This window comes from Oreochromis aureus, linkage group 20 (assembly GCF_013358895.1).
Source record: "Oreochromis aureus strain Israel breed Guangdong linkage group 20, ZZ_aureus, whole genome shotgun sequence".
Classification (NCBI taxonomy): domain Eukaryota; kingdom Metazoa; phylum Chordata; class Actinopteri; order Cichliformes; family Cichlidae; genus Oreochromis; species Oreochromis aureus.
In genome coordinates, this window is record NC_052961.1 from 15,483,885 (window position 1) to 15,511,850 (window position 27,966).

Here is a 27,966-nt window from a genome sequence, read left to right on the forward strand (position 1 = left end):
CAGTAGGTGAGCAGTAACCACTAAATCAGTTCTCTGACCTTTCATCTGCTTCTAAATTTCATCCAGTGCCATTGCTGCCAGCTCCATTCAGCACTGAATAAATCACACAGTTTTAAGCTGATACAGAGAACATTTGTCATCAATAATATTTCCACCCATCCATTTTCTTCCATTTATCCACTAAGGGGTCGTGGTGGGGAGCTGGAGCCTATCCCAGCTGTCAAAGGATGAGAGGCAGGGCACAGCCATAGCAGGCCACCAGCCTACAGAGAGACAGACAACCATTCACACTCACATTCAGTTTAATGACCAGTTAACCTATCCCCATGCATGTCTTTGGACTCTGGGAGGATGCTGCAGTTCACTGAGAGAACCAATGCAGACATGGCGAGGACATGCAAACTACACACAGAAATTTGAACCTAGGATCTTCTTGCTCTGAGGCAACCACAACACCACTGTGCTGCTGTCATGATTTAGATTTGCTTAGTTAAATCTGGGTGGTGACTTATTTGGCCACGCGAGTTACATTAGAGTCTATTTCAGCATTGCTTTGCAGGACAGCCTCACAGAGCTATTAGGGTGAATGATGTATTCTCCTTTTCCTTAGAAAAAACAAAACAAAAAATGTTTTACTCTATAATAACATGGGATAGATAGTGTTACTGCTAAGAAGAGGTTTTCTGGGTTTTAGATCCAACCTTAAATAAAAGATGGAAAGGAACTCTTTCCTTTCCAGTTGAAGGAGCAAATTAAGACACCTAAAGCACCTAAAGATGGCGCCATTTCTCAAGATTATCACTAAACTAGGTCCGTTGCTGTGAGTTTCACCATAGAATGGATGTTTCACTAACCCTTTTATTTGTGGGAAACAAATAATTCCTTCATCGGGGTCTTCAAACTCATGGGAACCTTTTCTAAATGGCACTGTTTTACTGTTTTTCCAAATGGCTTCATTATCACGAGTTCTCATCAGTGCCAAGGAGGGCTGTAAATAGCTTAGACATGACTGTGCTAGCTGTGATTTAGACATGTGTGTATGTCAGTTACTGTACTTGTTCTATAGTTTACAATTCACATCCCAGTGGGCGCATTAAGCTTCTTTTCCAAGAACTGAAGACAAAACTCTGCATCACCTTATTGAAGACGTGTTAGGGCACATTAAAGTGCCGTTCACACCGAAGGCTAAGGGCCATCCTTTAGAAAACAAAACCCTTGGCTTCCAGCCCGTATCTTAAAGGCTTAGTTTGCTGAAAAAGACTAGAATGCACAATACAAGCAGTTATTAAGCCAGCAGCTCCCTTTGTAAAGGTTTTCATGTTGTTCCTAAGCAACTTGGTCTTAGTCTTGAATGGAAAAATACATTCAGTACAATCCTACAATGTCAGACAATGGATGTTTACTCAGGGCCCAACAAGAATATATATATGTTCAAAGAACTATACTCACTTTCCCTGAAGACTGTTTAGCACTGGAACTTCGCACGTTCACATGTTCATTTATCTCTGCAGTCAACAGGCCTCAACAAGCCAGTGCCTGAAAACTGAACTCTGATCAAGACTGCCTGGTATTAGTTAAATCTGACTTTATATGGTTTTGACTGGAGGGATATCAAGGTGGGTTAAGTGCTGGGAATCTGCTGACCCGGGTGTAAATAAAAAAACTTCAACATTTTGGTTTTTATCAAAATAATTAAACAGCCACTCAGTGAATTGTTCTTTGATGTGGTGAGATTGAAGAACTTTTCTTTCAAGAAACCAGTAGTGGAAAAATTTTCACTTATTTTTCACTCATTTCATTAAAAAGTTAGCCAGTGGACAAGCCCGCAGAGCCCTATGTACGGAGAATGAAACCTAATGACTTTGGCAATCCCCTGATTGTTGCTGTAGTGTCATCATGGAGGGTTACCTTTGAAGTTTTGAAATCAGGCATTACTGTGGTTGAGGAAGTCACCTTTAAGGCCAGTAACAGATGGATAACTCACAGATATCTGACTTGGTGCTGATTAGGGTTTCTCAGGGATTACACAACCCTTAGTTTTTTAACTTGATCCGCACCCAAATTTTGTGGTAAGTTCCGCAGCAAAAACATTCTTTGTAGCCTGTTGAGCAATTTATCAGATTCTCCCTTTGCCCTTTGTCACAGTATCATTTGAAGTAGTTTACAAATGGACTTTACTATCAGTGGATCTCATTCACACCTAGCATGAATCGGGTTTTCTGTTTCAGGAGTCTAACGGTGGTGCACAATATGCACATCAGCTCATTAGCAGCACTAGAGGGAAAAAAAAAATCTAATGTCAATGTGACATTAGGAAGTTTCTCTGTAACGTGTTTTGATATGGCAGGCATCAAACACTTCTAACTACAATTTTAATAATAATTTCCGCTTCAAATCCACTTCACCGCACTGGAATGCTGGCACATCAAATGGCTACTCCTTTACAGAGCGCACCGACCTGTACCAAAACAGTTCTTATTTTTATTGGGTTTTTTTTCCGTATCCAAGTTATGACTCATATATCTGTCATGTGTCCAGTACAAACCTTTAAAAAAACCTTGAAGGCAGGATGAGGGGATGAAATCTCTCAGCTCTTGAGTCATGCCACCTTGTGACTCATTGAGACTTCAGTGTGACAACTGGAGCCATCTGGAAAGGCAAAAGAAATCAACTTTCTGGCAAACATCAGTAGGTATTGTTAAATCAATCAATAACAAGTTGGTGAGAACCAGGCAGAGTATAGTTATGGTTTAAAGCACATCAGCTTAACCATGCACCAAAAATCTCAAGAGACCGCCACATTTTATTTTGGCAATATCTCCCAACTTGCTTTCGCTGTTTCATTATCTAATGCCACTTCAGGTGCTACATGGATGACGTGTACAGAACATGCAGAGTTGTGTCATTCACACCATCTGTCTGCCCGCCTTTCCAACAAGCTCCTCTCGGTGTTCTCCTGCTGCATATGTGGCTAACATGTTTGGATTAATTTATATAGTGGAGCAGATGGAGGAGGTTGCAGGTGGCCGATAAGATGAGCAAATAAGATGTGTGTGTATAAAGTAGGCCACTCTGTCTGTACTTTATTACTTTATTATTCTCTATTTTATTACTTTTCAGCGGTAAATATAATATGTATCACTCCGTCATATGTATTTGATATGTAGTTACTTTGCAGAAATATATTTTACAGTTTAACCCAAAAAAGCTATAGTAAGTCCTTATTCAAAGTTTGCAAAAGTAAAATTGATCTGAACAAAATATATACAATATAGTGGGGATTTATACCCACCAGCTACTTTATTAGATATGACTTTCTAGTTTTGATGTTCGACTGCCTTTTGTTTTCATAATTGTCTTTTAAGATTTAGATTCTACGAGGTGCTGGAAACGTTCCTCAGTGATTCTCGTCCATATTTACTTGACAGCACCACACTGTTGCTGCAGTTATGCTGTCTTGTTTAAACCATGCTCAGTGATTTTAGGGGTCCAAAGTGTGCCAAGAAAATATCCCCCACACCATTACACCACCAGCATGCTGTTCATGCTAAATTTTGACCCTAACATCAAAAATGTGCACTCAGTGATGCATCACTTCATACCTTGATTGGAACAAGTGGTTATTTGAATTACTGTTCCCTTCCTACCACTTCAAAGCTGGCCACTCTTCTTTTACACATTAATCATTGTGTCAAATGTATGTGTAAAATCACAAGCTGCTGAATATCGACAACAGCTGTCACATGGTTCAGCTGTGGTGGAGAACAATCATAAAGTATTAAGTTAAATGAAATATATTTGCCTCAAAATAGATGTAGCGTTTGCACATGTAGCACTCGGAGATAATTTTCTATGGTTCTGTCAGTCATTTAAACAAGAAAAAAGAAAGGAAATAATAAAAGAGTAACAGTAAGGTAGAATGTAAGAGAAAAATTGTTTGTTTTTTCCAGTGAAGGATCTTTTTTACCTCGACCTTTACCACGTCTTATATTTCTCTGATATTTTACATGATTCCATCATTATAAAATCAAATTTAACCATGACATTAAAGGTATCATCTGTAACCATGTTCTCAGACCTGCACATTTGCGACCTTGTCTCTGAGTATTGACATGTCCTTGCAGCCGGCAGACATAACTCACAGCTGCTGTCACTGCCAATATCCTAATTTGCTATTAGTTGGAGATTACCACCTTAGTGAGAGACAGAGAGGGGGAGAGTGGTAAGCCCATACTTATCCAGTGACTGACCTGAAAGGCTTTGTCTCTTTCACGTCTTTGCTGTACCTTATATCCCACTTTTATAATTTTTTGGACAAATAAGCATTTAAAAAGATGCAGGTGCTTCTGATGCACACAATATAAAATTTGCATAGTTTTCTTCCTTGTACTGTAGTTACAGTCCTTGTTTGGCACCAGAAAAAGCCTGTGCTTACATTTTGTTAGAAAGACTCGCCGGCGTAGTGTAGTCCCAGCCAGCCATTATGTAAGAAATGGCATCATCAGGTCTAAACACACTTAACTGAACAACAGGTTCCCGCCTGGAAGATCTCTTTATTGGATTGCCTTGATATGAGAGGGTTTCAGCAGACACTCATTTCCCCCACATTTCCAGTGTCGTGTCAAATTCAAAGAGCAGGCAATAAGAACGCTTATAAACTTTCATAAAGACTGATTGCAGCTTGAGCTTATCAAGCAGGAATTCTGTTTATCTCCGTGCTCTGCATGGAGGCTCTGCTTAGAAGTGTTACAGTCAGATGCTTACACTTAACATAGCCACGGTAATATGGGATTAAGCCTTACACGCTCCCTTTAAGTATTAGCAGTTTGGGGACAGACGAGCAAGCGAGCAGTGGTCGTATTAGTCAGCTTTGTCGAAGACAGGGAGCTCTCCGAGAAAGCTGAGTAAATATATCCGGCAATCTGCTAATCACAGAAACAAATCTAAGCTGCAGTAAAGGTCGTTCTTCGCGGTCGCGTCTGTCCGATGTGCTGTCAGTCAGATATGTGTTCACTTTCCGCTCCATTATTTCTACATTTACTTGTTTGTGTACAGTACAACATCATGTTCATCCTGAGGTGAGTCACAAGGTTGCCAGCAGCGAACACAGCCAGCTCTGCAGAGTGATACAGTGTCTGCATGTGAGACGGGATTACACTGTCACCATGTGACTGTTTTGCCCTTAGACAGACCTCTAACGAAAGACAGGCTAAATCTGTCGAGGACAACAACCTTTGGCCCTGAACTCTTCAAATGTAAACACACAGGTGGAATATCTGTGAATATACGCTTCGATCCTGACAAACGCGCTGAGTTATGAAGTGTAACCTGCGAAGAGGAGAGGTTCATGCTAGTTCTGCTTTGTTTGGTTAAAACAAAGAGTTTCCACAGATATATATGAAGCACTGAAGCAACTCAAAAACCTTTTTTTTTGTGCAGATGAAAACAGTAAAACAGAAGAATGTGCAACATCCTTTTTTCTCTTATAGTTTGCATTTCCTCTTTTATGCTTCTAATATTTAAAAAAGAACAACCATCAAACCCTAATGTCTTAAATTTAGGTTTCAGGTTTCTGTGGCTTTGTTTGTTACTTAATTTATTCAGAGTTAGAGTCACTCATCTGTCTGTGCTGCATCCACTTGTGTGAGCCTGGATCCCTGCTAAGAGTGACAACAAGCCCAGGGACATCATTCCATATTATGACTGCTATCAAGTGGAGGAAGTGCCTACAACCAGTCTTTATGGTTTAATTGTTTTTAGGTCTGTTCAGCTCTTGGCTCTGAGACACAAGTATAAAAAGCACATAATGGATAAATGATTTCCAAGGACCTCCAAGTTTAATGCAATGCACACTGACAAGTAAAAGCAAATGAGCTATAAACACCATTCGCTTCCGCTTATCCTTTTCAGGGTCGCTGGGGGCGCTGGAGCCTATCCCAGCTGTCATAGGGCAAGAGGCGGGGTACACCCTGGACAGGTCGCCAGTCTGTCGCAGGGCCAACACACAGGGACAGACAACCATTCATGCTCACATTCACACCTAGTGGCAATTTGGATTATCCAATTAACCTATCCCCACAAGCTGCATGTCTTTGGACGGTGGGAGGAAGCCGGAGTACCCGGAGGGAACCCACGCAAACACGGGGAGAACAAACTCCACACAGAAAGACCCCGGCCTGATGTTGGAATTGAACTCAGGACCTTCTTGCTGTGCGGCAACAGTGCTAACCACCGTTCCACCGTGCTGCCTAGAGCTATAAACACTGAGTTTTAAAACTAGCATGGTAGCTAAAAGTTGAAAGACATTCAAATCAAATATATAATCATTTGTAATCATCTGTATAAATGATCAGCTTTTAGGTTTCAAAACGGAAGACTGAGCAGCTCAAAGAGAAACACTGACTTTAAAATAAAAACATTAAAACAATAAATCTCACTGATCCACTAGGGTTGCAGTTTTTTAAAGTTATTTTTCTTCTAACTTATTTCAAGTTTAAAATATATATTTTTTATCATTCCACGTCTGGGATGTTTACTCTGTAGGCATGCCTCCCATTCTTAAGTTAGATAAAGCTCCCCCCCCCTCCGTGTGTGTTTGGCTAATTTAGATTCAGGGTTGGTTTTTGTTACAACTAGTGAGCGGCCAAACTTGCATGTTTTTTACCCCGGTCCCTTTCCGGTTTCCTCGCTATTCTATCCTCAGGCATCAGAAGTCAGTCTGTCCCACTGACAGAGCTTTTGTTCTCTGCAGAGTGAAACCTTCACTGAAACCCAGAGGCACAGGAAGGCTTTAAAAGACGCTTTGCTTTAGGCCACAAGAGAGTCACGAGATGTTGCTTCCAAGGCAAATAATGAAACATGCAAGGAAATGCATGCACAGAGTAAAAATAGGGAACCGGATAATCTGTTTTTCATCTGACTTGATTTGAGAGCGTTTTTTTTAATTATTATTATTAAATTGCACAATGAATTTCTTGGGTTCATTCCAGGTTAAAAATTAATCATATTTTGGTAAATGAAACCATGAGTCAACTTTCACTTCCTGTTTTTCAAACCCTGTATTTAAACTTCATCTAATCCATGTGCTCTGTTAAAAATGTGTTTTGACACTGATGCCAGAAATTCACAGATAACCTTCCTGCATACACACTGTGGTTCTGTTCAGTGGGCACCGTCTTATATCCACCCAGAGAGACGGTGCATGTGTCCCTACCGTCAATGCATGACATACAAACACGTGGCTGTGCCATCTGTTTAGTATGGCTGATGCTCCAGATTAAGACAAAACTACAGTGCAGTGAGCTACATGCCAAAGAAATGACTGAACCTCAGCTGCTTCACTTCAGGGATCAGGCCTGAAATATTTCAAAGCCCAGAGAAGTGGAGCTATGCACTGGATGCGGAATATGGATGCAACAGACAAGAGGAAAAGAGGAAGATTCATGGATGTAGTGAAGGAGGACGCTCAGAGAGTTGGTGTAACAGACAGGGTGATGGCCGGTGTGTTTGTGGAGCGAACCCAAATGCAGACACGGGAGAGAAAAACTGAAGTTTAACAAAAAATGAGCCCTTTATTTGGCTGAATATCAAAAACAGAAAGACAAGGCAATGTGAAACAAGGGCAAAACTAAACTAAAACCTAAAAGAGAAAAGAACTAAACTAACTATGCAAACAATGTTACGAAACATAACATGAAAACTGACCAGGAACATGCAGAACATGAGCTGTAGTAAAAGAAGAAAAAAAAAGAAAAGAAAGACCAGCCATGACTTGACACTGAACAGATTAAGACAGAGGACTTAAATACACAGAAGGGTAACGAGGGAAGTGGAAACACCTGGGGAAACACAGCTGCCACAAATGAACACAACGCCACAGGGGAAGCAAAACTAAACACACTGAACATAGAAACACGACTTTCAAAATAAAACAGGAAACATAAAGGAACGCAGACATGACAACACAAGCTTGACAATAGAACATGGAGACAGGCAAACTGGGCAGACTGGGGAGACACAGAATACAAGGAGAGACATGTGGGAACAGAAAAGGGACAAGACAGACTTACACAAAAACACTCATAAACGCAGAGACATGGATGAAACAAACTAGAATAAATCACTCAACTAAAACCTAACCAAATAACACAAGAACTTAACATGAATGCAATCTAACATAAGAAAAACAAAAAAACAAAATAAACTCAAAACACTGGGTCACAGACCCAGCTGCTGACAGCAGTCAAAGGAGATGATTCACTGTGGCGACTCCTAAAGGGAGCAGCTGAAACAAGAAGAAGCTATCGGTTAATGCAGTGGTTCCCAAACCTTTTTTGCCAGGCCCCCCTTTTTTACAAGAAAAATGTTCGTGCCCCCCACCACCTAACCCCCTAAACACATCCTCCAAACACACACACCCATATTTTGTTTACAAACTCCATTGTGAACTAAAAATCAAGAATGTGGGATCCTGTTTGTCATTTGAAACACTGCGGTCACAGAAACTAATTTTGCAGGGGAGACTACCTTGACACTTGTGCAGTCAAGCCAAAGGAAGATATGCTTCACCATATTTTCCTGTCTTTGGCTTGGAAGGAAGTTGGTTTGGAAACATATTTGGCGATGCTTCATCTCCTGCTTTGCGGAGCAGCTCAAAAACCCGTCCACAGTGTCCAAGCGCTCTTTTTTTTTCTTCTTTTCATACCGCGCCCCTGCAATAGCTATAGGTTAACCTCTGGGTTAATGGATGGGGGAAAATGGCTGGCTCAATGGATGGACTCAGTAGACTCAGTTATTGTTTCCATCATCTGTTTTATCAAAGAATCACTTCTTGAATTGGAGAAATATTTAAACATGAATCAATCATTTCTGTTTTCATGCACATTTTAGGTAAAAGGTAAAAGGGTAAGGTAAAAGCTAATCTTTAACTTGGGGTTGTTAAATTTCTTGGCTCTGACTCAGCTATGGGTATGACACATTTATGAAAGTGTTTCTTCACACTTACGAGAAGGAAAAAAAAATTGGAGCAGTGTTTTTGTCTTTAATTGGCCACACCAGCTGGCATTAAAATTGGTCTGTAGTTCGTGGCCCGATGACAACCTCAAACAGGCATACTAGCAGCAGATCTGTGAGACTTATCCTGTTAGCTTATCCTGACTTATAATGTTAGCTGAAAATGCTAATAAAACAAGTGTCAGGTGTAGTTACAATGTTACTCATCTTAGCTTAGCTTGTTAGCATGCTAACATATAATTAGAAGTCCAGCTGAGGCTGCTGGGAATATTGTGATTCAGACAAATTGACTAAAGTAAGACTCTGATCATTTTCTAATTTTTTATGTAGTTCTACAAGATAAAAACGTGACTGAAACATCAAAGTACTTACGGTAAACACGTTTTTACAGCAGTGATGTGACAGCATTATAAGTATATCTGTAAATAATTAACAGCTCACCCAATTTTAATGACTGAATAACCCACTGAATGGCTTTTATCAGTTGTACTCACACCCATATACATAGGCCAGACATTCAAAATGGGTAAAAATGGCTTCTTTCCAACAGGTGTGGTTGGTTAAGGGTCCTTCGATTGGTCTCATGGCACAATGCCATGGTTTACTTATATACCTACAGGGAGCACAGCCATTGTTGACGACATTAGGTTACTCCTGTGCTTTTGCTGCTACCACCTGTTCAAAATGTCTTCATCCTGTGAAAAATCGAATCTAATTTTACACCATTTGACTAGAAAATATGACCCTCGTGGTGGTGCTAGACGACAAGATAGTAGGATATTCATTCCCTGGGAACCACGAATATCACGCACTCTACGTTTTAATGAGAGGTGAACCACCTTATCAGAAAGCTACAGTTAATTAATTGATTGCCATAACATCAAAATTACTAGAAATGATAGATAGCTTCCAGCTGTATTTTTCCACTTGTATGTCAGTATTGGGTAATAATTGATCGATATTGTACCATAGTCAATCATTTATAAACCACCAATAAAGCCATTAAGTCATACCGAATTTACTTGCGTAATTCTGGTTTATTTCTTATGGTGCTTTTCTCTGTCATGTTAAATTAAACTTAGCCCTATAAATGTTCATCGTCTGCGCTTTTGCAAATCCCTGATCAATGCCGCACGATGGTTTATAACTTTGCCAGTCGTTATCGGTCTGTCAGTCAGAAGCTGTCAAGAGAATCAGGTAAAAGGGCGGATGCAGGGAGACTGCCACTTTAAGAGTTGCATGGAGAAGCTAGTGATTTTCCACTCAAACTGATATTAACGCGCACACGCTCATTGAATCAGCGATCTTAGGGGGAGAAAAAAAGTAGATTACATTGTATGACTCGTCGTTAAACATAGGCTACCAAACAAGGAGCAACAGGCTGCTTAGTAAAAGTAAGAGGACAGGTGGACAGGTAATCCTATAAATTCTTTGTATATCATTAAGTGCATGAGGTTAATAGACTATGTTTTAATAGGAGAAAATGTGCGATAGGAGAAACCCTAATTAATCCAAATGTAAGTTGTTGTTTGTTTAATATTTAGTGTTCTGATGTGGGAAGCAAGCTTGTTGATCCTTTATATTCGCTCATAAAAAGCTGAAAACATTTCCTCTTTTTCTCTCACATGATGCTGTATCCGCTACAAAGAAGGAAGACTGTTTCAGCCTTGCCATACAAACGGCGTGACTAAATTAGGGCATGTTTTGGTTACATACTGAAAAAAAGAAAAAAAAAAGGAGCTAAGTTCTGGTCTTTGAACCCTCTTTTGCCTGTTCATCGTGTCTGATAAGACAGCGTTTCCAGTTTCTGTTTGGTCGTATTTGCTGAGCTGCTGTGGTGCGTTCAGGGGCGGACGGGCTTCACAGTGATATGTGATGAGGATAAGGAAAGTGTCAAGGTGCACCTTCGCTTTCCTCAGCCACAAATCATTAGCAGAGTGAATGCTGAAGTAGGTGTGATGAACTAAGACGTTTACTAGCTTATATATTAGTGACACATACTTAACCTACTTCTTCTGTCTCCGCCTCAGTCAGTGTATGATGGATTGGCATGTGTCCTTTAGTAACACTAGTCCGCCCTCTCAGCGGATAAAACCTCAGGGGTCGCTGTACCTCTTTTGGCATCGGTGCTGAAAATAAAGTCCCCGAATTGGCCTTTCGGAGGGGGTGAGGTGCTCACAGTGTTTCTTGAAGGCTGACTTTAAAAAAGTGTTTTTGTTTGTGAACTCGTGACATGAGTAGTAGTTTCATATATTACTGTGAAACTGCTTGTAAACCTGAAAATAAACTGGGATTCTCCGCTAAATTAAGAGGCGATGCTGTTCGATTTTCTTTGATGGATGGTGTTTTCCTGGATGCAATTCTTCGTTTCAAATACAAAAACACAAAACACAAACATTTTAATATATTAGCTCACTGACTGCTGATACAACACAGAATCACCTTCAAAATGAAAGGTCTTTAAACTGTACCCCACCCAACTTTGGCAAGGGGACCTTCAGTTACTGTGGTCCTCCTTTCTAGACTGCCTTCTGATTAGATACCCATCACAACAGCTTCTATTTCTTTCTTGTTTTTTTTAAAGGAAGGCTGCTGTGTGGTCAATTTAATGAACAGCAGGTCCACTTATGTCATATATGTGATATGTTTTACATTTTTATTCATTTATTGCTGATGGTGCAGTGGTGTGGTTGTTAGAACTACCGTTTCACAAAGGTCTGGCTTTGAAACTTCTCACCAGTTGGATCCTTTTTGTGTAGCATTTGCATTTTGTCCCTGCACCTGCATAGCTTCCCTCCAGTTCCTCCATATCCTTCCCACAGTCCAACAGGATGCATATTCGGTTGTTTATTTATGCAAAGAACATTGCATTAAAGCTTAATAACATGTGCTATATAAATGAATTTACCCATTTTCACGCGGTGTTCAGTCTGCACACAGACCTGATCATCGCAAAGTGAGCATCAGTTTTAAAGCCCACACTTTATCCAAATTGCAGAAGACGAGATGTAAAAGCCTGTAACAAAAACAAAAACGCAATTCTAAAAGGGAAAAAACAAGTAGTAGGTGAAAGAACAAAGTATATTCACACCCATCCAGTTTGATATTACTCATCAGGTATCAATCCCTACGTTTTCCGTAACACACTACTATGTTTGGTTTTATGACCCCATCTAACAGATGTTCTTTGTGCTGCAAGCGTCTACTGTCAGAATACAAATCTTGTGGTCTTCCATGCAAGAGATCAGGTAGTCTTTGTCAAATGTTATAGTTAGGTCCAGTTAGGAAGAGTTTTGCCTCAGCGGAATTACACCCCTTTTTTATTGCTTAGTCCCATTTTCAGAGGCTAAAAGATAATTGGACAGTTGACTGACAAGCAGTTTCATTTCCAGGTGAGGCGTGTTTCCTTTCTATTTCAGAAGAAGCAGACATATCTGAAGCTGATTCAGAGTGTTGAATTTACAAGTATTAACTTGAAGTATTAACCAGAATGATGGGAAGAGAAAAGTATGGAGAAGGAGAGAAAGCGCTCATGATATGAAGTATACCACATCATCTGTCAAACATGGTGGAGGTAGTGTTATGGCATGGGCGTGTATGGCTGCCATTAAAACCAGGTCAAAGTGTTTATTGATGATGTAACTGCTGGTGGACATGACACGATGAATTATGAAGAATCCATGGCTAATTATTAGCTAAATTATGGACCTAACTTGGCATAACCCAAATTGTATATAGAGCACGACACTGAGGAACATACTGTATAGATAATGAATCCAAGAGGGGCCAAAGGTGTATTTAACCGGCAGCTTGTCACTAGCCGATTCTTGTCCCTCATTTAACTGTGTAAATCCTCAGGAGGAGTTTAAACGGACTTTTCCATGCCAGCCATTGTGAGCCATTGAAGCAATGAACTGGATCCCAATAGACCATGGACAAGCAGAGGAGACACATTACCTTATTTGGCATTGTTATTAGCTGATACTGTACTTGTTTACATTTCCCAGATAAAACGCCACGTGTCATGAAAGGACAGAGGACATTTCGACATGGTCTTAAATTAAAGTAGTTTTCACATGAAGATCCCTCTTCAGAGGAAGTGGGTTTGTGAAAGTTAAATTCATTTTTCAGTTCTGTTTAAGTGTCTAAAACAAACAAATAAACAAACAAACTCTCAGTGCTTCATTCAGTTGGTCCCTTTGTACCAGATCATAAACTAGTGAAGGACTCTCAGTCTGTCTCTTCCTCTGAAATGTCCTCTGTGTCTACAACATGAATAAATAGTATGTGTATGCATTGCTTGTGTGACACACACTCGTCCCCCACCACTTGGCAGTTTGTATGTTTGTGGGCAGGGACTTGTAAGTGGAAATTTACAGTCTCCCATGTTGGTACCTGAGTTGTCTGTCAGAGGAAAGCTGTGTCCAATCTCTACTTTGGGTTTAATTGTCTTTAGCCAAGGGGCGGGCTCTGCTGTCAGCTTCACTTCTTCTGACCCTGGCGGCATAAAGACATTCAGTACAGAGGAATGGTGACAGCTGAGAGAGAGGAACATTATACATAGTCGCAGCCATGAAGGAAATGTAAGTTTTCTGTATTGCTTTTCTGAGGGGAGATTTGATTTTACCGGGTACAGCTTGGGTGTGTGAAGTCACAGCTTTGTCTGTCAGTGGGTTTTAAAGTAATGTTTTTGGGGTATTAAGAGCCTCTTGTTGAGATTAAATACTGTGTGAAAGAACTGCGAATAGGCTTTGTTGTTGTTGTTGTTTTTGTGATGCAAATTGACATGAAGAAGAAAGGCAGTAATTTTACATTCATCACTGAGGATTTTCAACAAGTAACACTGTTTTCCTTCTTATAAGCTTAGGGAATTTCTTGTGAGCTATATCTGGGGCCAGCCCAAAGGACTGTTTGCTTAAATCTATAGCTTCCTAACACGAGGCAGGCAAGTGAAAGCTTACGCTGAGTGGACGGGAGTAAAAGGAGGGGAGTAAAAGGGATAAAGAGAGAGCGAGAGAGAGAAACAGGATGAGAAACAGAACTGATCCAGTTATGTAAGCAAGCCTGAGAATGGCAAGCAATTCAAGTGAACTTGTCATGCATAACAGGAAGAGAGAAAACTCAGAAAAAGATGGCTCACAGTGTGCACTAATTTAGTGAGGAGACAGAGTCCACAACAGACATGTGAGAGCTCTCAGAGAATCTTTTCCCCAATGTTGTTGTTGGGTAAAGTCCATTTCCTGAGAGATGAAAGCATGATTGTAAATTCAAACGGCCTTATATTTTTAATTGCCTCCTTTTTTTTTTAACTGTCTCTATATTAAAAAAAAAGTTCTCTTGACTAGGTGTCAAGAGGAACTGAACTCAGATTAGTTAGTTTCTGCACATGCTTTTCATCACCTGATCTTTGTTAAGGGGAAGTATCTGATTTTGCTTTGCCAACTCATTCTCAGTAGCATCAGATTGAATCTCATATCTTAGAATTAATTATAGCTTTGTCATCATGGCTCCTTTGTTCTTTCTAAAACACCCACCGGCTGGGAGCTTAAATTATATTCACACAGTTATTCCTACCCTATTAGGGTTGCTTTTTTCTTTTTGGCACACGCAGCGCAATAGGATACCTCGACCTGTATTAACAAATCCTGTCTTTCGTGGAAAGATGGTTTACAGTGTAAACACTGGCGTTAACTTAGGCTGTTGTAGCTTCTTGAGAGTAGCCAGCACTACGAGGATGTACAAGGATATCTTCCTCTCTAAATTTGGATCCTGTTGATCTGACTCGCTACTGATGTGGTAGGAAAAAAAACAGAGATCCTTCAGGTTAACTCGGGTTCATAAAGCCTTTCACTGCATTGTAAAAAACACTCATCTTGATTACAACAGTGTAATCTAACTGTGGTTTACAGCATGTGTTTAAAACCAAATGATTTTCTTCATCTGTGGATTATTGCGACAGAGTAAGAAAGACAGTGGGTTTCTTCACTGTGTGATTGCTCCAGTGTATTCTGTTGCAATCTGTAGCGCTGATGTTTTGATATCTCTTGGTAAAATAGTAGAATTTGCATTTTGACTCTTCTTGCCTGAAGCTCATTCCATACAGTATCCTATCTAATATACCTCTGCTCTCCTGTCAAATGCAAATCTGCTCCCCAACCATTTCTATAGTCTGAATGACCTCCAGGCATGAGTTGCTCAGATTAGCAAAATTAACAGCATTGTCGTGTATATTATGTGCTCGCACAGCAAGCCGAAACACAGTCAGGAGATAGCATTATCTCCCTAATGCGCCTCCCGCTCACCTCTCTCCTTTTGTTTGTATCATTGTGTCTTTTTTTCTTTGCCTGCAGCATGGCACAAAAAGAGAAGCTTCAGTGTCTGAAGGACTTTCACAAGGACACTCTGAAACCTTCACCAGGGAAGAGCCCAGGTACGAGACCTGAGGATGAGGCAGAAGGCAAAGCTCCTCAGAGGGAGAAGTGGGCCAGTAAGCTCGACTTTGTCCTGTCCGTGGCCGGAGGCTTTGTCGGATTAGGAAACGTCTGGCGCTTCCCTTACCTTTGTTATAAAAATGGTGGCGGTAAGATAATAGATGCACAACAGATATATTTAAAAAAAGATCAATATTAAGGTCACAAAATATCTGAACTCAATTGTGCTTGAATTCCTCAGGTGCATTTCTTATCCCTTACTTCATCTTCCTTTTCGGGGGTGGTCTGCCGGTGTTCTTCCTGGAAGTCGCACTGGGCCAGTACACCTCTGAGGGAGGGATCACCTGCTGGGCTAAGCTCTGCCCCATCTTTACTGGTCAGTTCAAACACACAAAAACAAACTTCCCACCCACAGAAAGAAGAATAAAACCTCTGCACAGCAGCACAAATGTTCCCCTACTCGTTCGTTTAATATTTAACACTGAGTAAAAGCCTCATTTGTCTGAGTGAGGTTTCTGCCCTCATTTTCCTCCTGTGTCAGTCCAGTATTCATCATTTGGACAGCATGTTCTGCCGAGGTGTCCTCTTCTCTCTGCCAGTGCAATTAGACCAGTCTTACCCCATTAGACTGCTTTGTGTTGTGAAGGTTACATCACAAAGAATGCAGAAATGCAGAAGCTAAGAATTAAAATTCCTGAATACCGAGGATCAGAGCTTCGGCTGGAGGACAAGCATGTTTATATATTAGGTTATTTTCCCGTTTAAAAAAAAACAAAAAACATTAAAAACCCAGTTATAGCTCTACTACACACACACAATGCTTCACAACATTACATTTACAACTCAGTCCTCATGCAGACACCATCACATATCTCCAGCTTACTCTAACTCTTGAACAAATGTAATGCAAGCTTGTATTATTCATACAGAAAGCAAAGAAAAAAAGAACGACAAGCACACTTACCTAAAATTTTCCTACAAGCATGTACGCGCCACCAAGCAGTTGAAACTGCTGTGAACTTCAGCTGTGTGCATGCTTCAGCGCAACAACACGGTTAGCTTATTTGTTTAGTATCTAGCGCATAAAGGGTTCTTTGCTGGGTGGGAGAGGACAGCAAGTTTTCTCTCATAGATGTCTGTTCATAATAAGTGTCGCGTCTCTCCCCCAAAATGTGCTTGCTGAAATCGACTGATGAGTTCTTGGTTGCCATAGAAACAGACTATGAGGGGGCAAAAGTTGCCTAGCAATGATCAGAGTCTTATGCAAACCTGCTGCATGAGACTCTGATCACTTTGTTGCCATGGAGCTGCAGCGTGCCTGCTTGTTTTGTTTTGGATTATGAGATATAATCAAAACTGTGAGTACTGCGGGACAACACTGCCACAGTTGCTCTTTTGTCACCTGATTTCTTTACTTGAGCTCTTGCGGGACCTCTTACATGCAGCCCTTTACATTTGAATGACAGCTATAGACAAGCACTGACGCACCACACCCGTGGCAGCTGCTTTGACACTCTTACTCATGTCCACACGTGGGACATCACGCAAGAGGAAAGAAGAGGAAACTGCATGGCTCCCGGATCTCCAGCAGCTGTCAACAGTCCCTGTTATCCAAAGAATGCCGAAGCTGATGTCTGCCCACCTGCTGTTATAGCCTCAGGCACGATAGAGAAAGTCCCCAGTTAGCTGCGGAACTGACCAATCACAGCTCTCTGTGCTGTTCAGCATACCTTAATGTGTTTTTATTACACAGAGAATATGCGAGTTTACTCATGTGCACCGCGTGCACGTACACATCGGAGGGCTGCGTCGTCTATCAGTTTGCATTTGGAATGTAGGAAGGGGGAGGTGGGAGTGAAAGAGATGATAAGTTTAAAAATACTCCAAAGCAATGGAAGAGTACCGGGGTGTTTGTGACCAGGTTCCCAGCAAAGTCATCTAAAAATAACTTAAAAACACTAAGGACATTATAACAGTAGATAGTCAAGTGAAGCCTGGGCTGTGTTTCTCTGTGTTCAAGTTCGAATAAAGGCTTCTTGTTCACCTTTGACCACACTCCGTGTCTCTGCTGTAACTTCACAATATTTTCATGTTCTTTTAAAGTGGCTATTATCGATATTTTGAAATAAACAGAGGCTCACATGAGTAATTTCCCATCAGCTTGTTTTGATGAACACGCATGGAATTTTAACCCATCTCTGCAGCAAATTATGTGTGCCGTATTGTATACTTTGCATTGTTTTAATTTCCTGTTTTGGTTCACTCTGACTGAGCTCTCACAATAGGCAGTAGCAAAAACAACAAACTGATAGGGTAGGTGAGCAGCTGAACAAAAAAGGAGAACTGAATCACGTGTTTTGTCAATGTTGTGTTCACAGCTATTTTTTGCCCACAAGTGGTCACAAATCTGTCACTGCAGCTTTAAACGAAGCCGACGCAAAGCCTGATTCAAATGTTAAAAGAAATTTTTACCTTAAAATTCAAATCTGCCCGCCCTCTTGTTGTGTCTCCAGGTATTGGCTATGCCTCTATCGTGATCGTGTCTCTACTAAACATCTACTACATTGTGATCTTGGCCTGGGGACTCTACTACCTGTTTCAGTGCTTTCAGCCCGAGCTCCCCTGGGCAAAGTGCAAGCAGCCTTGGAACACAGAGCACTGTGTAGAGGACACAGTGCGCAAGAACAAGACCCTTTGGCTGGCAGCCAACGCTACCAACTTTACCTCCCCCGTCACCGAGTTCTGGGAGTGAGTGGCACACACACACCCCCACACACATCCACTCTTCAATATACTAAAGTAACAGCGCTTCTTTATCTTGCTTGTGTAAATGTGTTTGAACAGCGACATTCTTGCAAGAGGAGTGTTTACTTTTAGGAAGCACTAGTTCTCCACTATTTTAATATAAACTTGGTTTGCGCTGCACCATGCTAGTTCATCCTCAAAGTTAGACCTTAACTGTGGGATTAAACTGAAGGAAAGTTGTTTTTTTTTCATGCACATTTGCTTTGTAATATGTTTGGATGTAATGGCAATTCGTGAATTGTTAGTTGGGGACTTACATACGTTTTCTCTGCAGACGCAACGTCCTAAGCATCTCCACTGGAATTGAAGACATAGGGCCCCTGAAGTGGGACCTAGCACTGTGTCTCCTGGCAGTGTGGGTCATCTGCTTTTTCTGCATCTGGAAGGGAGTCAAGTCCACAGGGAAAGTGAGTGTGACTCATCAACACACCCTGTACTTTTTGGGTTGCTTGGATGCAGTTTTTTAGTTTTTCCCTAACAAGTCAGTGACAAAACACTGCTGCTCAGAGAAAGCCCTCATGCTTGGAAACAAGGTTAATAAAGATGATTAAGAGACACAGGCCTCCACGTTGTCCTGGAAGTCAGTCCTTGGCTAGACACACTGTCTGCTGTAAACACTTGACTGGCGCTCCTTAGTCCTGCCTTTGTTTCTGTTAGCAGACCCGAAAATGGGTTAGAGGCAAAAGGCATGAGTCTTTGAAAATTATTAACTCTATTAGGAACCGAAGGTGTGCGTATTTCCCTATTTTTGTGACAAATTTGTCTTAAAATGATCAGCTAACAATTCAGGATTTATTGTATGCAGATTGCAAGAATGCCACGTTATACTGTGTCATGCATGACTTTTCTTATAGAAGAAGTGTAGGCCCTCCACTCAGTTATTCGTAGGGGGAAATTGTTATCACCCAATAAGAACAATGTTTCCTTTGAGCTGGAGCTGGACAAATATGAGTAGAAATGAAAGTTAAAAAATGAAGAAGTGTATATCCCAACAGTGATGAGTCATAACCCTGTAACTGTTGTTCATTGTTTTTAGCTAATAAATCCTTTGTCCGGTCTAGGTGGTGTATATAACAGCAACTTTCCCATTTGTCATGCTGATTGTACTGCTGGTGCGTGGCGTGACTCTTCCTGGAGCCAGAGAAGGGATCAAATTTTACCTTTACCCTAACGTAACCCGCCTACAAGATCCAGAGGTAAGAATGAAAACCTTTTTTATTTGATCTGTTAAAGCTTCCTACAATAGACTCTGGGTCATATAAAATTATATAAAGGAAGACGTTTACTTGTTGTTTTTTTGATGAGCAAGCAATAAATGAGCTTTCTGAACTTTAAATATGAAGCTATACAACGCAGACAGTTTGATTAGTTTAGCATAAAGACCCCAAAAAGCACCTGCATAGCTCACACATCAAGAGAATATAACTTTAGTCCGTTAAACCAAAAGATTAAAAAAAGCAGCAACAAATCAGTTTAATAGGATACAGTTGCAAAAGCAAGTGAATATGCTTACATTCAAGACATGACTCTGACCATATAATTTTATAAAGAGGAAGAAACAGCCTACCTATCAGATTCCCTCCATGGATACCAGTTAGTGATCTCTGGATTTGCTGGTGGATTTTATTGCCTTTGGAAAGAGTCAATGGCTGTCTGTTTCCTTTTGTTCCCAGACTTTTTGCTAAGCTAAGATATTCCACTGCTGCTGTTTATGGCTTTACTGCACCTTCACATCATACTCATGCTCCTTAGATGTTCAGTTCAGTTCCCCTTCAGTTCCAAGTCAAACAATATGGTCACGATTTTTAGCTTTCGAGCAATTTTCAGTTCATTGTTTGAATTTTACTGGTCACATCGTTCTGTGTGTTGGATATAATAGAACAAGATGATAGGATGATGATGATGGAGTACTTAAACCTTATTTCTACTACCCTTAAGCATGTAAAAAGACCAGTGATTGTAGATTTGAGGCAATCTTTTGAAATCTTGAAAAATCAGCAATCACATCCTACTTCTCAGGTGTGGATTGATGCAGGAACCCAGATTTTCTTCTCCTATGCCATTTGCCTGGGCGCCATGACGTCACTGGGGAGCTACAACAAGTACAAATACAACTGCTACAGGTGAGCTGTGTTTCCACTAGGGCGAGTGGGAGTCTAGTAGTGACAGCAACTCGTGTCAGAGACGGTTGCGTGAAAAGAAAATGGGAACTTCGGTTCCACCTGTGTTCATTAACAACCTCCATGACATATGTGTGACATAGGGACTGTTTGCTGCTGGGAGGCCTCAACAGCGGTACCAGTTTTGTGTCTGGCTTCGCAATATTTTCCGTCCTGGGCTTCATGGCACAAGAACAAGGGGTGGACATTGCCGATGTGGCAGAGTCAGGTACGAGGGTCCAAGGTGATGGCAGCAGTGATGGTGGGCGCTGCTGCCCGGATAAAAAAAAAAAAAAAAAAAAAGAAAAAAAAAAAGACAATTGGAAAAATTGAAAATTGAATTCAATTTTAAAGAAGTAGCTTATCTAAGTCTCGAAATCTAGCAACGTAGAGGTATCGGCAACTGCGCACTCCTTGAACAAAAGCCTCAGAGAAACAGGTTTATTTCTACAAAGTGTGATCCACGTTTTCTAAGGACAGATTTCACGGCACTGGTGTGATGCTGTGTGTTTTAGCTACACAATGAACTGCGGCGTTAAAGAGCTCCTGCACTGTGCCGTCATCATTACTACAGCTGTTCAGTGGCACCAGTCTGTCTCACAGTCATCCTCCTCATGCCGTTCAGTAGCTTTATCTTTTGGACCATTGCTAAGAAGACTGGCCCTTTACTGTATGTACGTAACTGTATGTTGTAAGCCCAGTTCTGCTAACAAGCTGTGGATCTCCTGAGATGGACGCCACTGGTTCTGGATCTGTCTTCCTCTATTTCTTATGCTGACTTTGAAGGGGAGGTGTCTTCTTTAAGCATGCTTTCTCTGCTCAGTTTAAGTTAAAAGTTTTGCTATCTGGAATATAATAAAGAAATCAAATGAACACAGTAATTCTATGCTGCTTCCATCATATATGGAAACCAAAATATATATATATATATATATATATATATATGTTTTTCAAATATTTTGACCTACATTTTTCTCAGCTGTTCAATTGATGGAGTCTGTGTCTGATGCTCTTATGATATCTCACTGAACTGGTTCATTGCTTTGCTAAAATCCATGTCTGCTTTGTTTAAATTAGGTTTATTATCACTGCACACCCTAAGAACCAAAATGCAGTGTAGCATGTCACAGATATTAAGTGCTTATTGAAATGCATCCTGATAAACTCATGTTCAGAATGAATGAGGTGTAAATATTCTGTTAGGCAGCTGTGATTTGTATAGTAAGAAAGGCAATATACACTGAGTAACAGTTGGCAGTTATGTAATATGTCACTTATAAAGTATGTATACTTATATTGTATACATAAGTATGTATTTTTGTTGATTTTTGTTGCTTGTGCTAAACCAGTCTAAAGATGGTTTTAATATATGGCCAGCAAAAAAAAAAAAAAAAAGGAACCATTTCACACAGTTAGAGCTATTCCATGTCTTGTTGGCCATAACACAGTATTTCCTTTGCTCAGCCCCTCTAATTCAGCATTTACTTTATTTTACCATTCCCTCACACTGTATCGGCCAAGCCAAAATTAGATAGAAATGTTAATTCTGTCCTCTCTCCCTTCTCCCCATCCCCTCTCTGTTCTCCTTCCAGGTCCTGGCTTGGCCTTCATTGCCTACCCTAAAGCTGTGTCCATGATGCCACTGCCAACCCTGTGGGCCATTCTCTTCTTCATCATGCTGCTGCTTCTGGGCCTTGACAGCCAGGTCAGTGTTTTTGCTGTAGTGTAAAGCTATCCTCAGAACAGTTGTTTGGTCTTATGCCCGTAAATTTGAGACAGACACCTCCAAGAGTCTGCGGGTTCATTGACCTAATATGTAAAACACATTTAGTGTCTCTCCTTTCTGTTTCTAACCTCTCTAAGTTATCAGATAACTGACAGACAAGAAACCGGTTTACACAAAGGCATTTTACTACCACATTTGACTCCTTAAGGATCATGGCTCCTTTGTGGAAGTTGGTGGATGTCCAAACATTTAGTTAATAAAAGTAAGGATAATAGTTTGTACGCAAGCAGCCCAGCTTTCATACGAGGCAGAGCTCTGATTAAGACAAGATAATCTAAGTAGACAAAACACAAGTATACTCCCAAGGGATTCTCCAGCTATATCACATTTCCTGCCTTCAAGTGTAATTCTACTCCTGTGCTAACTGAGTCCAGCACATGGCAAGCTCCTCATCTCAGTCAGCTGCAAGATCAGGCCAGCACTCTAATTTGAGTGCATGTAAAAGCTCATGCAAGTGTTGCTATTTCCATGAGAGAACTAATGCCAGCGTGTGTGGGTGCATTTATTTGGCCATAAATTATATGCACATTTGTACTCCTGAATGCTATATATTGTTAACCTCGCTCACACATACATGCCACAGTTGTGTCAGGGATTTTTTCTTTGTTATTGTGCAACAAAGGAGTGTGTTCTCTGTGCATAACAACACTGCACTCTGATAAATGCGAGGAAATTCATAGTTTTCTTGCAACATATTGTTTCTTATGAGGCAATGAGGAGACACAGGGGAGCGAGAGTGTTACACAGACAAGCAGACAGAGACAGTGATTCACTGTTTTGTTGCTCTCGTGTCTTGGTAGCAACAAACCAGTGTTGCAGAGAGGAGCCTTGTTTAAATTCTCATTACTGCCCAACAAAGACGGCCCTCATTCTCTAATCACTCGTTTGTGGAGGCAAAACAAGAGCTGCGCACACACAGAAAGATATGCATATTTTTAAATGTTTTTTTCTTTTTTAAATTCTCTGAGAACTTGTTTGCTTTTATCCCCACAGTTTGTTGAAGTGGAAGGTCAGATCACCTCTATTGTGGATCTGTATCCAGCCGTCCTCAGGAAAGGTTATCGGCGAGAGATCTTCATAGCTGTGATGTGTTTCATGAGCTATCTCTTGGGACTCGCCATGGTGACAAAAGTAAGTCCATCAACAGTCACTAGCGCACATACTTCTGATGGCTGTCCCGTTAAGATAAGGAAAAGGAACAGATGAACAACAGCGATAACCCCGCACATTTTCTACATGCCTCTCTGCTGCTGTATTGTCATAGCCAAATATGGCTTCCTAGCACACTACCACACACACATCCGGCGTGTCAGAATGGAACAATTTGGAATGCTGTTTTCCATTCAGCATTTAACCGTGCTTCAATGACGTCTTAGCACCTGTTGAACTCTACTGGTAGGGTGCCAGGATTCTTGTGTCCTACTTTCAGCACCCTCGCCCACCCTGATTTAATACCCCCTTCTATCTCTGTGGCGTCCGTTTTTTCACCACACACACACATGCACACACAGATAATTAATGCAGCTTTCTGTCTCCGCTTTTTCCAGGGTGGCATGTATGTGTTCCAGCTCTTTGACTACTATGCAGCCAGTGGTGTGTGCCTTTTGTGGGTTGCGTTCTTTGAATGCATTGCTGTAGCCTGGGTTTATGGTAAGTGGAAGTGACTCTAGATGCGATAGGTTTCTGTTCTGTCCATCAAAAAGTTTCGTAAAAGAGGTCTTAATGATCTCTGGGGTGTAAAACAAAGGTGGCCTTGTGAGGTTTTCCCACGTCAGGAGTAAATAACTTTAACTGTGGGGTTGCTTTGAGGTTGAGGGGAGGTGAGGATGGAGTTAGTCCCCTGCTAGATTGTCATTGGCCACTGAGAGTTGCCTCCCACCAGATTGTACCCTACCAATATTAACAAAGCGACATTTAGCCAGAAGAGAAAAACCTTAAATGGAATGGAAGTAAAGCTGCACCTTCCCTGCTAATGCCCATGTGCTTTAATGGCACCCCTTTTAATGGTGGAGGCTCTGTGGTCCAGAAAAGTAGTTCCCGGACAACATTTGAATTGTGAAGCTGGGGGCGTCTGTGCTGAAATTATGCTGTTATAGTAGTTATTTGTCTATTCATCAGCAAAAAAGAGTAAAAGAGTAAAAACAGAATTAATATTTACATCAACAGCTTATGTCTTGCACCAGTGGACTACAGCACAGTTGCACTAAACACACAGCAATCTATAGCCAGCCAGTAAAGACCATTAATGGTCTAGTCTATCAATAATCTTAGCTCTGTCTTTTACATCTTACTAGACTCTAGTAAGATGTAAAAGACAGAGCTAAGATTATTGATACTATATAGCCATGACCCAGTGAAACTCCAATGCAGTCCATAGCAGTTAACACAGATAAAGGCTCATAAACATGCTAATATCAGCAGGCAGAAACAAGGTCATTCTATCATTGGAAACAACAATACATGTAGATTATAGAGTCGCTGGTATCTAATGTGCACTATTCACTATTTTGGCAAACTTTGCAGAAACAAATAGACTCGGCTTATTGTTTATTCTGTTTTGTGTTGAACAGGAGTTGATAACTTCTATGATGCAGTTGAGGATATGATTGGCTACAGACCAAACCCATGGATGAAATGGAGCTGGTCCATAATCACTCCTGTCCTCTGCATGGTGAGAGATCAGTGGCACTTCACTGTGTTGGAGGAACTGGAGACACTCTGGTTTATGGCGTGACAAATGTTGATTGCTGAAGGTCATATGTAAGGGGCGCAGCTTGTGCTAAATGCAGTGTGCGTGTGTGTGTTTGCTCCCTGTAGGGCTGTTTTGTCTTCTCACTGGTGAAGTACAAGCCATTGACCTATAACAAGGTGTATGAGTACCCTGACTGGGCCATTGGTCTGGGCTGGATTTTGGCCCTGTCCTCCATGATCTGCATCCCAATGGTGATGGTCATCAAGATCTTGCAGTCTGAGGGACCTCTGATTGAGGTGAGATTTTAACGGGAGCTTTCCTGCAGAGATTCAAATGAGGAAAATCAATCCAAAGTCAAGAGGAAACAGACTTCCCGGCTCTTTGCAAAAGCAGAAAAGTCCAGCTAGCAGTTTCATTAGAGCTCAACAGTCAGCAGTTTGCATGTATTTTTGGTTCATTTGTTTCAGCATTTTACTTAAAAAGAAAGTACACAATAATTAATAATCACATAAACTGCCCTTAATCAAATGCCCTTGTTTATTTTCTTGATAACTGTCATTTCAAGCCTTAAACCACCCCAGTTTCTGACGATCATTATTTTAATGTCTCATCTTCTTCCCTCAGAGGATCAAAGCAGTGGCAGCCCCAGCGAAGTCAGGCGTGAGCTCCCGCCCGAAAGAATACAACTTGAAGGGCAGCGAGCTGACACAGCCCCTGGACCCAAATGGGAACAATGGCTTAATCAAGCCCACCCACACCATTGTAGAAACAATGATGTGAGCGCTCTCTGTGAGAGGAATAAGATTGATGTGCTTTCTGTGGTATCATATTTGCTAACTTTAGTAGGTTTACATTGTCCAGTATATTCACGTTAGAGATAGTCTGGTTTGATTTCTATGAAGAGGGTTTTATTATTGTATTTTATTTTTCTTGTGATTTTTTTTTCTTCATTTTTTTACTATATTGATATTGTTGTTGTTACAGTTGTTGTTGCTGTAGTTGGCACTGATCTCAGTTTGGGCAGTATTTCGAGATAAAACATTTTAAATGTTTACTACCTTTCTGTTGATTCCGGAAAGATGAGGAATTTGCTTTTTTTTTGCCAGCGCTATAGAAGAAAAGAGGAAATTCTCACTTTTCACGTTGTTAAATAAACTAAATGAGTAATTAACTGCAAAAAAAGGTGGAAGGTGTCACGTGATTGTGACGGTCTTGTTGTACTGACTTCTAATTTTTATGTCATTTTATGCCACAATGAAATGAATGTACCTCCGCTTGCGGCGGAAGCCAGTCACCGACATCTCTCAGAAAACATATCCATGACATTTTGAGCAGCAATATGCAGTGTATAGAGTAAATCTTGCTTGACAACTTTTAAGTTACAAGTTGGTCTTGGCCAAATACTGTGAGAAATGCCTTTTTAAGACGATCCATCCTGAAAGCAGTTGAGATAAAATAAGAGAAAACGACAGGTAGGAAATAAAAAAAAGGGGGGGAAACAAGGGAAGTGGCATTTTTAGAGTATTTGTACACTGCCTGTGTGACTACTATAGTCAGTACCAGTGCATTTATTGAAACCTCTCTTTGCACTTTATATGTTGTTTCACCTTTATTGTAGTGTGTTTTTATTGTTGCAGAGTATCGCAGCTACATTTGCAACACATTTCAGGAGAAACTATTTTTAGCTTCTAACTTTTTGAAATTGTAAACTTTGATATGAGGTATCTAGTTGTCTCTTGAGACGATGACAGAATAGAAAGTAGAAACTTACCATCAGATATTCAGATTTCTCATTGTTAGTGAGATCTGTGAGAACATCACTCAGAAGCGTTAGTTTTTACTAAACCGCCTGACAGCTCTCTCCGTTGTGCTTTCAGCAGCAGGTGCGCTCTGCAGAACGACCACTGGAGTCTGGCTTTTAATTCAGTTGTATTTGAGAGATTATGTGTAGAATTTTAATTGTTTGTAAATCACATATGCCTTTTTGTATCAATTTTATACTGCACATCATCTGAACACCATCACTGATTCATTATTTTAATCAAAGCTCACCAATGTGTTTCGCTACATGTCAGTTATCGTGAGCCCGGATTTGCACATTCAGGGTGCAATATTCAGTGAAGCGGTGGCGTAGTCTAATCATACGTAATGCATAACAAAGAAACAACTTGCAATAGTTCAGTGCAACTTCTTGAGGATTGTTTTCCTGAAGCATGTGTAGGAGCCACCACCGTACCCTGCTGCTTTCTCCTTTTAAAAAATTGCAATGTGGAATTTTAAATGTACCAAAGTATTTTTGTCTCACAGTTTTTCCCTTTGAGATGCACATTGCATCATTTCTATATAGATTAAATAAACATATTTTTCTTTGGATTTGTGTGTATTTGATATTTCTGAAGCGATGAGAGTTTCTTTGTGTTTATGCCTACTTAATGGAGAAATTTCTATCTTTAGATCTCACAGTTTATGCTTTATGTTATATACACTTTATTAGGTGTTTGCCCAACCATTCATTTTCTTCCACTTATCCAATCCATGAATGACAGTGAGCTAGGTATCATTTGTAGCTCTTAACTTCCAGAACAGGAACAATTTGGGTTGTTGCACCAATGTTTTTGACCTGTGTGCAGAAAATAAGCTCATGGGACTGCCTCCCACTTTAACCTTCATTAACACCATTTTCTATTCCGAGGTTTGCTCCTTGCCCAAATCATAATACATTGTGATTCCATTCCTGAAATAGCCATCTATATTTATTCAGACGCCCTCTGGTGAAGGCCACCACTGTCACCCTGACTCCCCTTTCCCTGCAATGGCTCATTGACCTCTGTTCTAATTTTTTTTCAGAATGTCTGTTCCTCCATTAATCTACTGTTCACCAGTAGTAGCAGGTGGGAACAGCTCTGACATCACACACACAAATGCAGGGCTGACTTATTTGGGCAGGCCTCTGCCGTATCATCATTCAAATCCTTGGAGCATTGATTTACCAAAGAAGTGTCTGATTGCAGGAGAAAGCAAGGGTGTAAAATGATTCAAGGGAACTGAGAGAGCCCTTTGCGAAATCATGTTTGCAGATGG

The 27,966-nt window shown here is 40.7% G+C and overlaps 1 protein-coding gene across 2 annotated transcripts; it reads left to right on the forward strand.

The window, feature by feature from the left end:
- The first annotated feature begins 10,268 nt into the window (after positions 1-10,268).
- Positions 10,269-27,258, forward strand: LOC116324762 (sodium- and chloride-dependent taurine transporter-like). 2 transcript variants are annotated; one of them, XM_031745487.2, is made up of 14 exons: positions 10,269-10,426; positions 15,363-15,592; positions 15,685-15,819; positions 17,957-18,191; positions 18,523-18,655; positions 19,310-19,444; positions 20,268-20,371; positions 20,512-20,636; positions 22,000-22,112; positions 23,187-23,324; positions 23,741-23,843; positions 24,764-24,864; positions 25,011-25,181; positions 25,510-27,258. In XM_031745487.2, exons 2-14 carry the CDS (start codon positions 15,364-15,366, stop codon positions 25,663-25,665), a joined length of 1,878 nt encoding a protein of 625 aa, XP_031601347.2. In that variant the 5' UTR covers positions 10,269-10,426; position 15,363; the 3' UTR covers positions 25,666-27,258. The 2 variants fall into 2 exon arrangements, with proteins under 2 accessions (XP_031601347.2, XP_031601346.2); XM_031745486.2 differs by lacking the exon at positions 10,269-10,426 and adding an exon at positions 13,450-13,595.
- The last annotated feature ends 708 nt before the right edge of the window (positions 27,259-27,966 follow it).

What these genes read in the sequence shown, in the direction of transcription:
- LOC116324762 (XM_031745486.2), top strand. An exon ending in TACAAATACAACTGCTACAG is followed by an intron (nt 20,372 to 20,511) that starts GTGAGCTGTGTT and finishes TGTGTGACATAG; the next exon opens with GGACTGTTTGCTGCTGGGAG. An exon ending in TTCTGGGCCTTGACAGCCAG is followed by an intron (nt 22,113 to 23,186) that starts GTCAGTGTTTTT and finishes TTATCCCCACAG; the next exon opens with TTTGTTGAAGTGGAAGGTCA.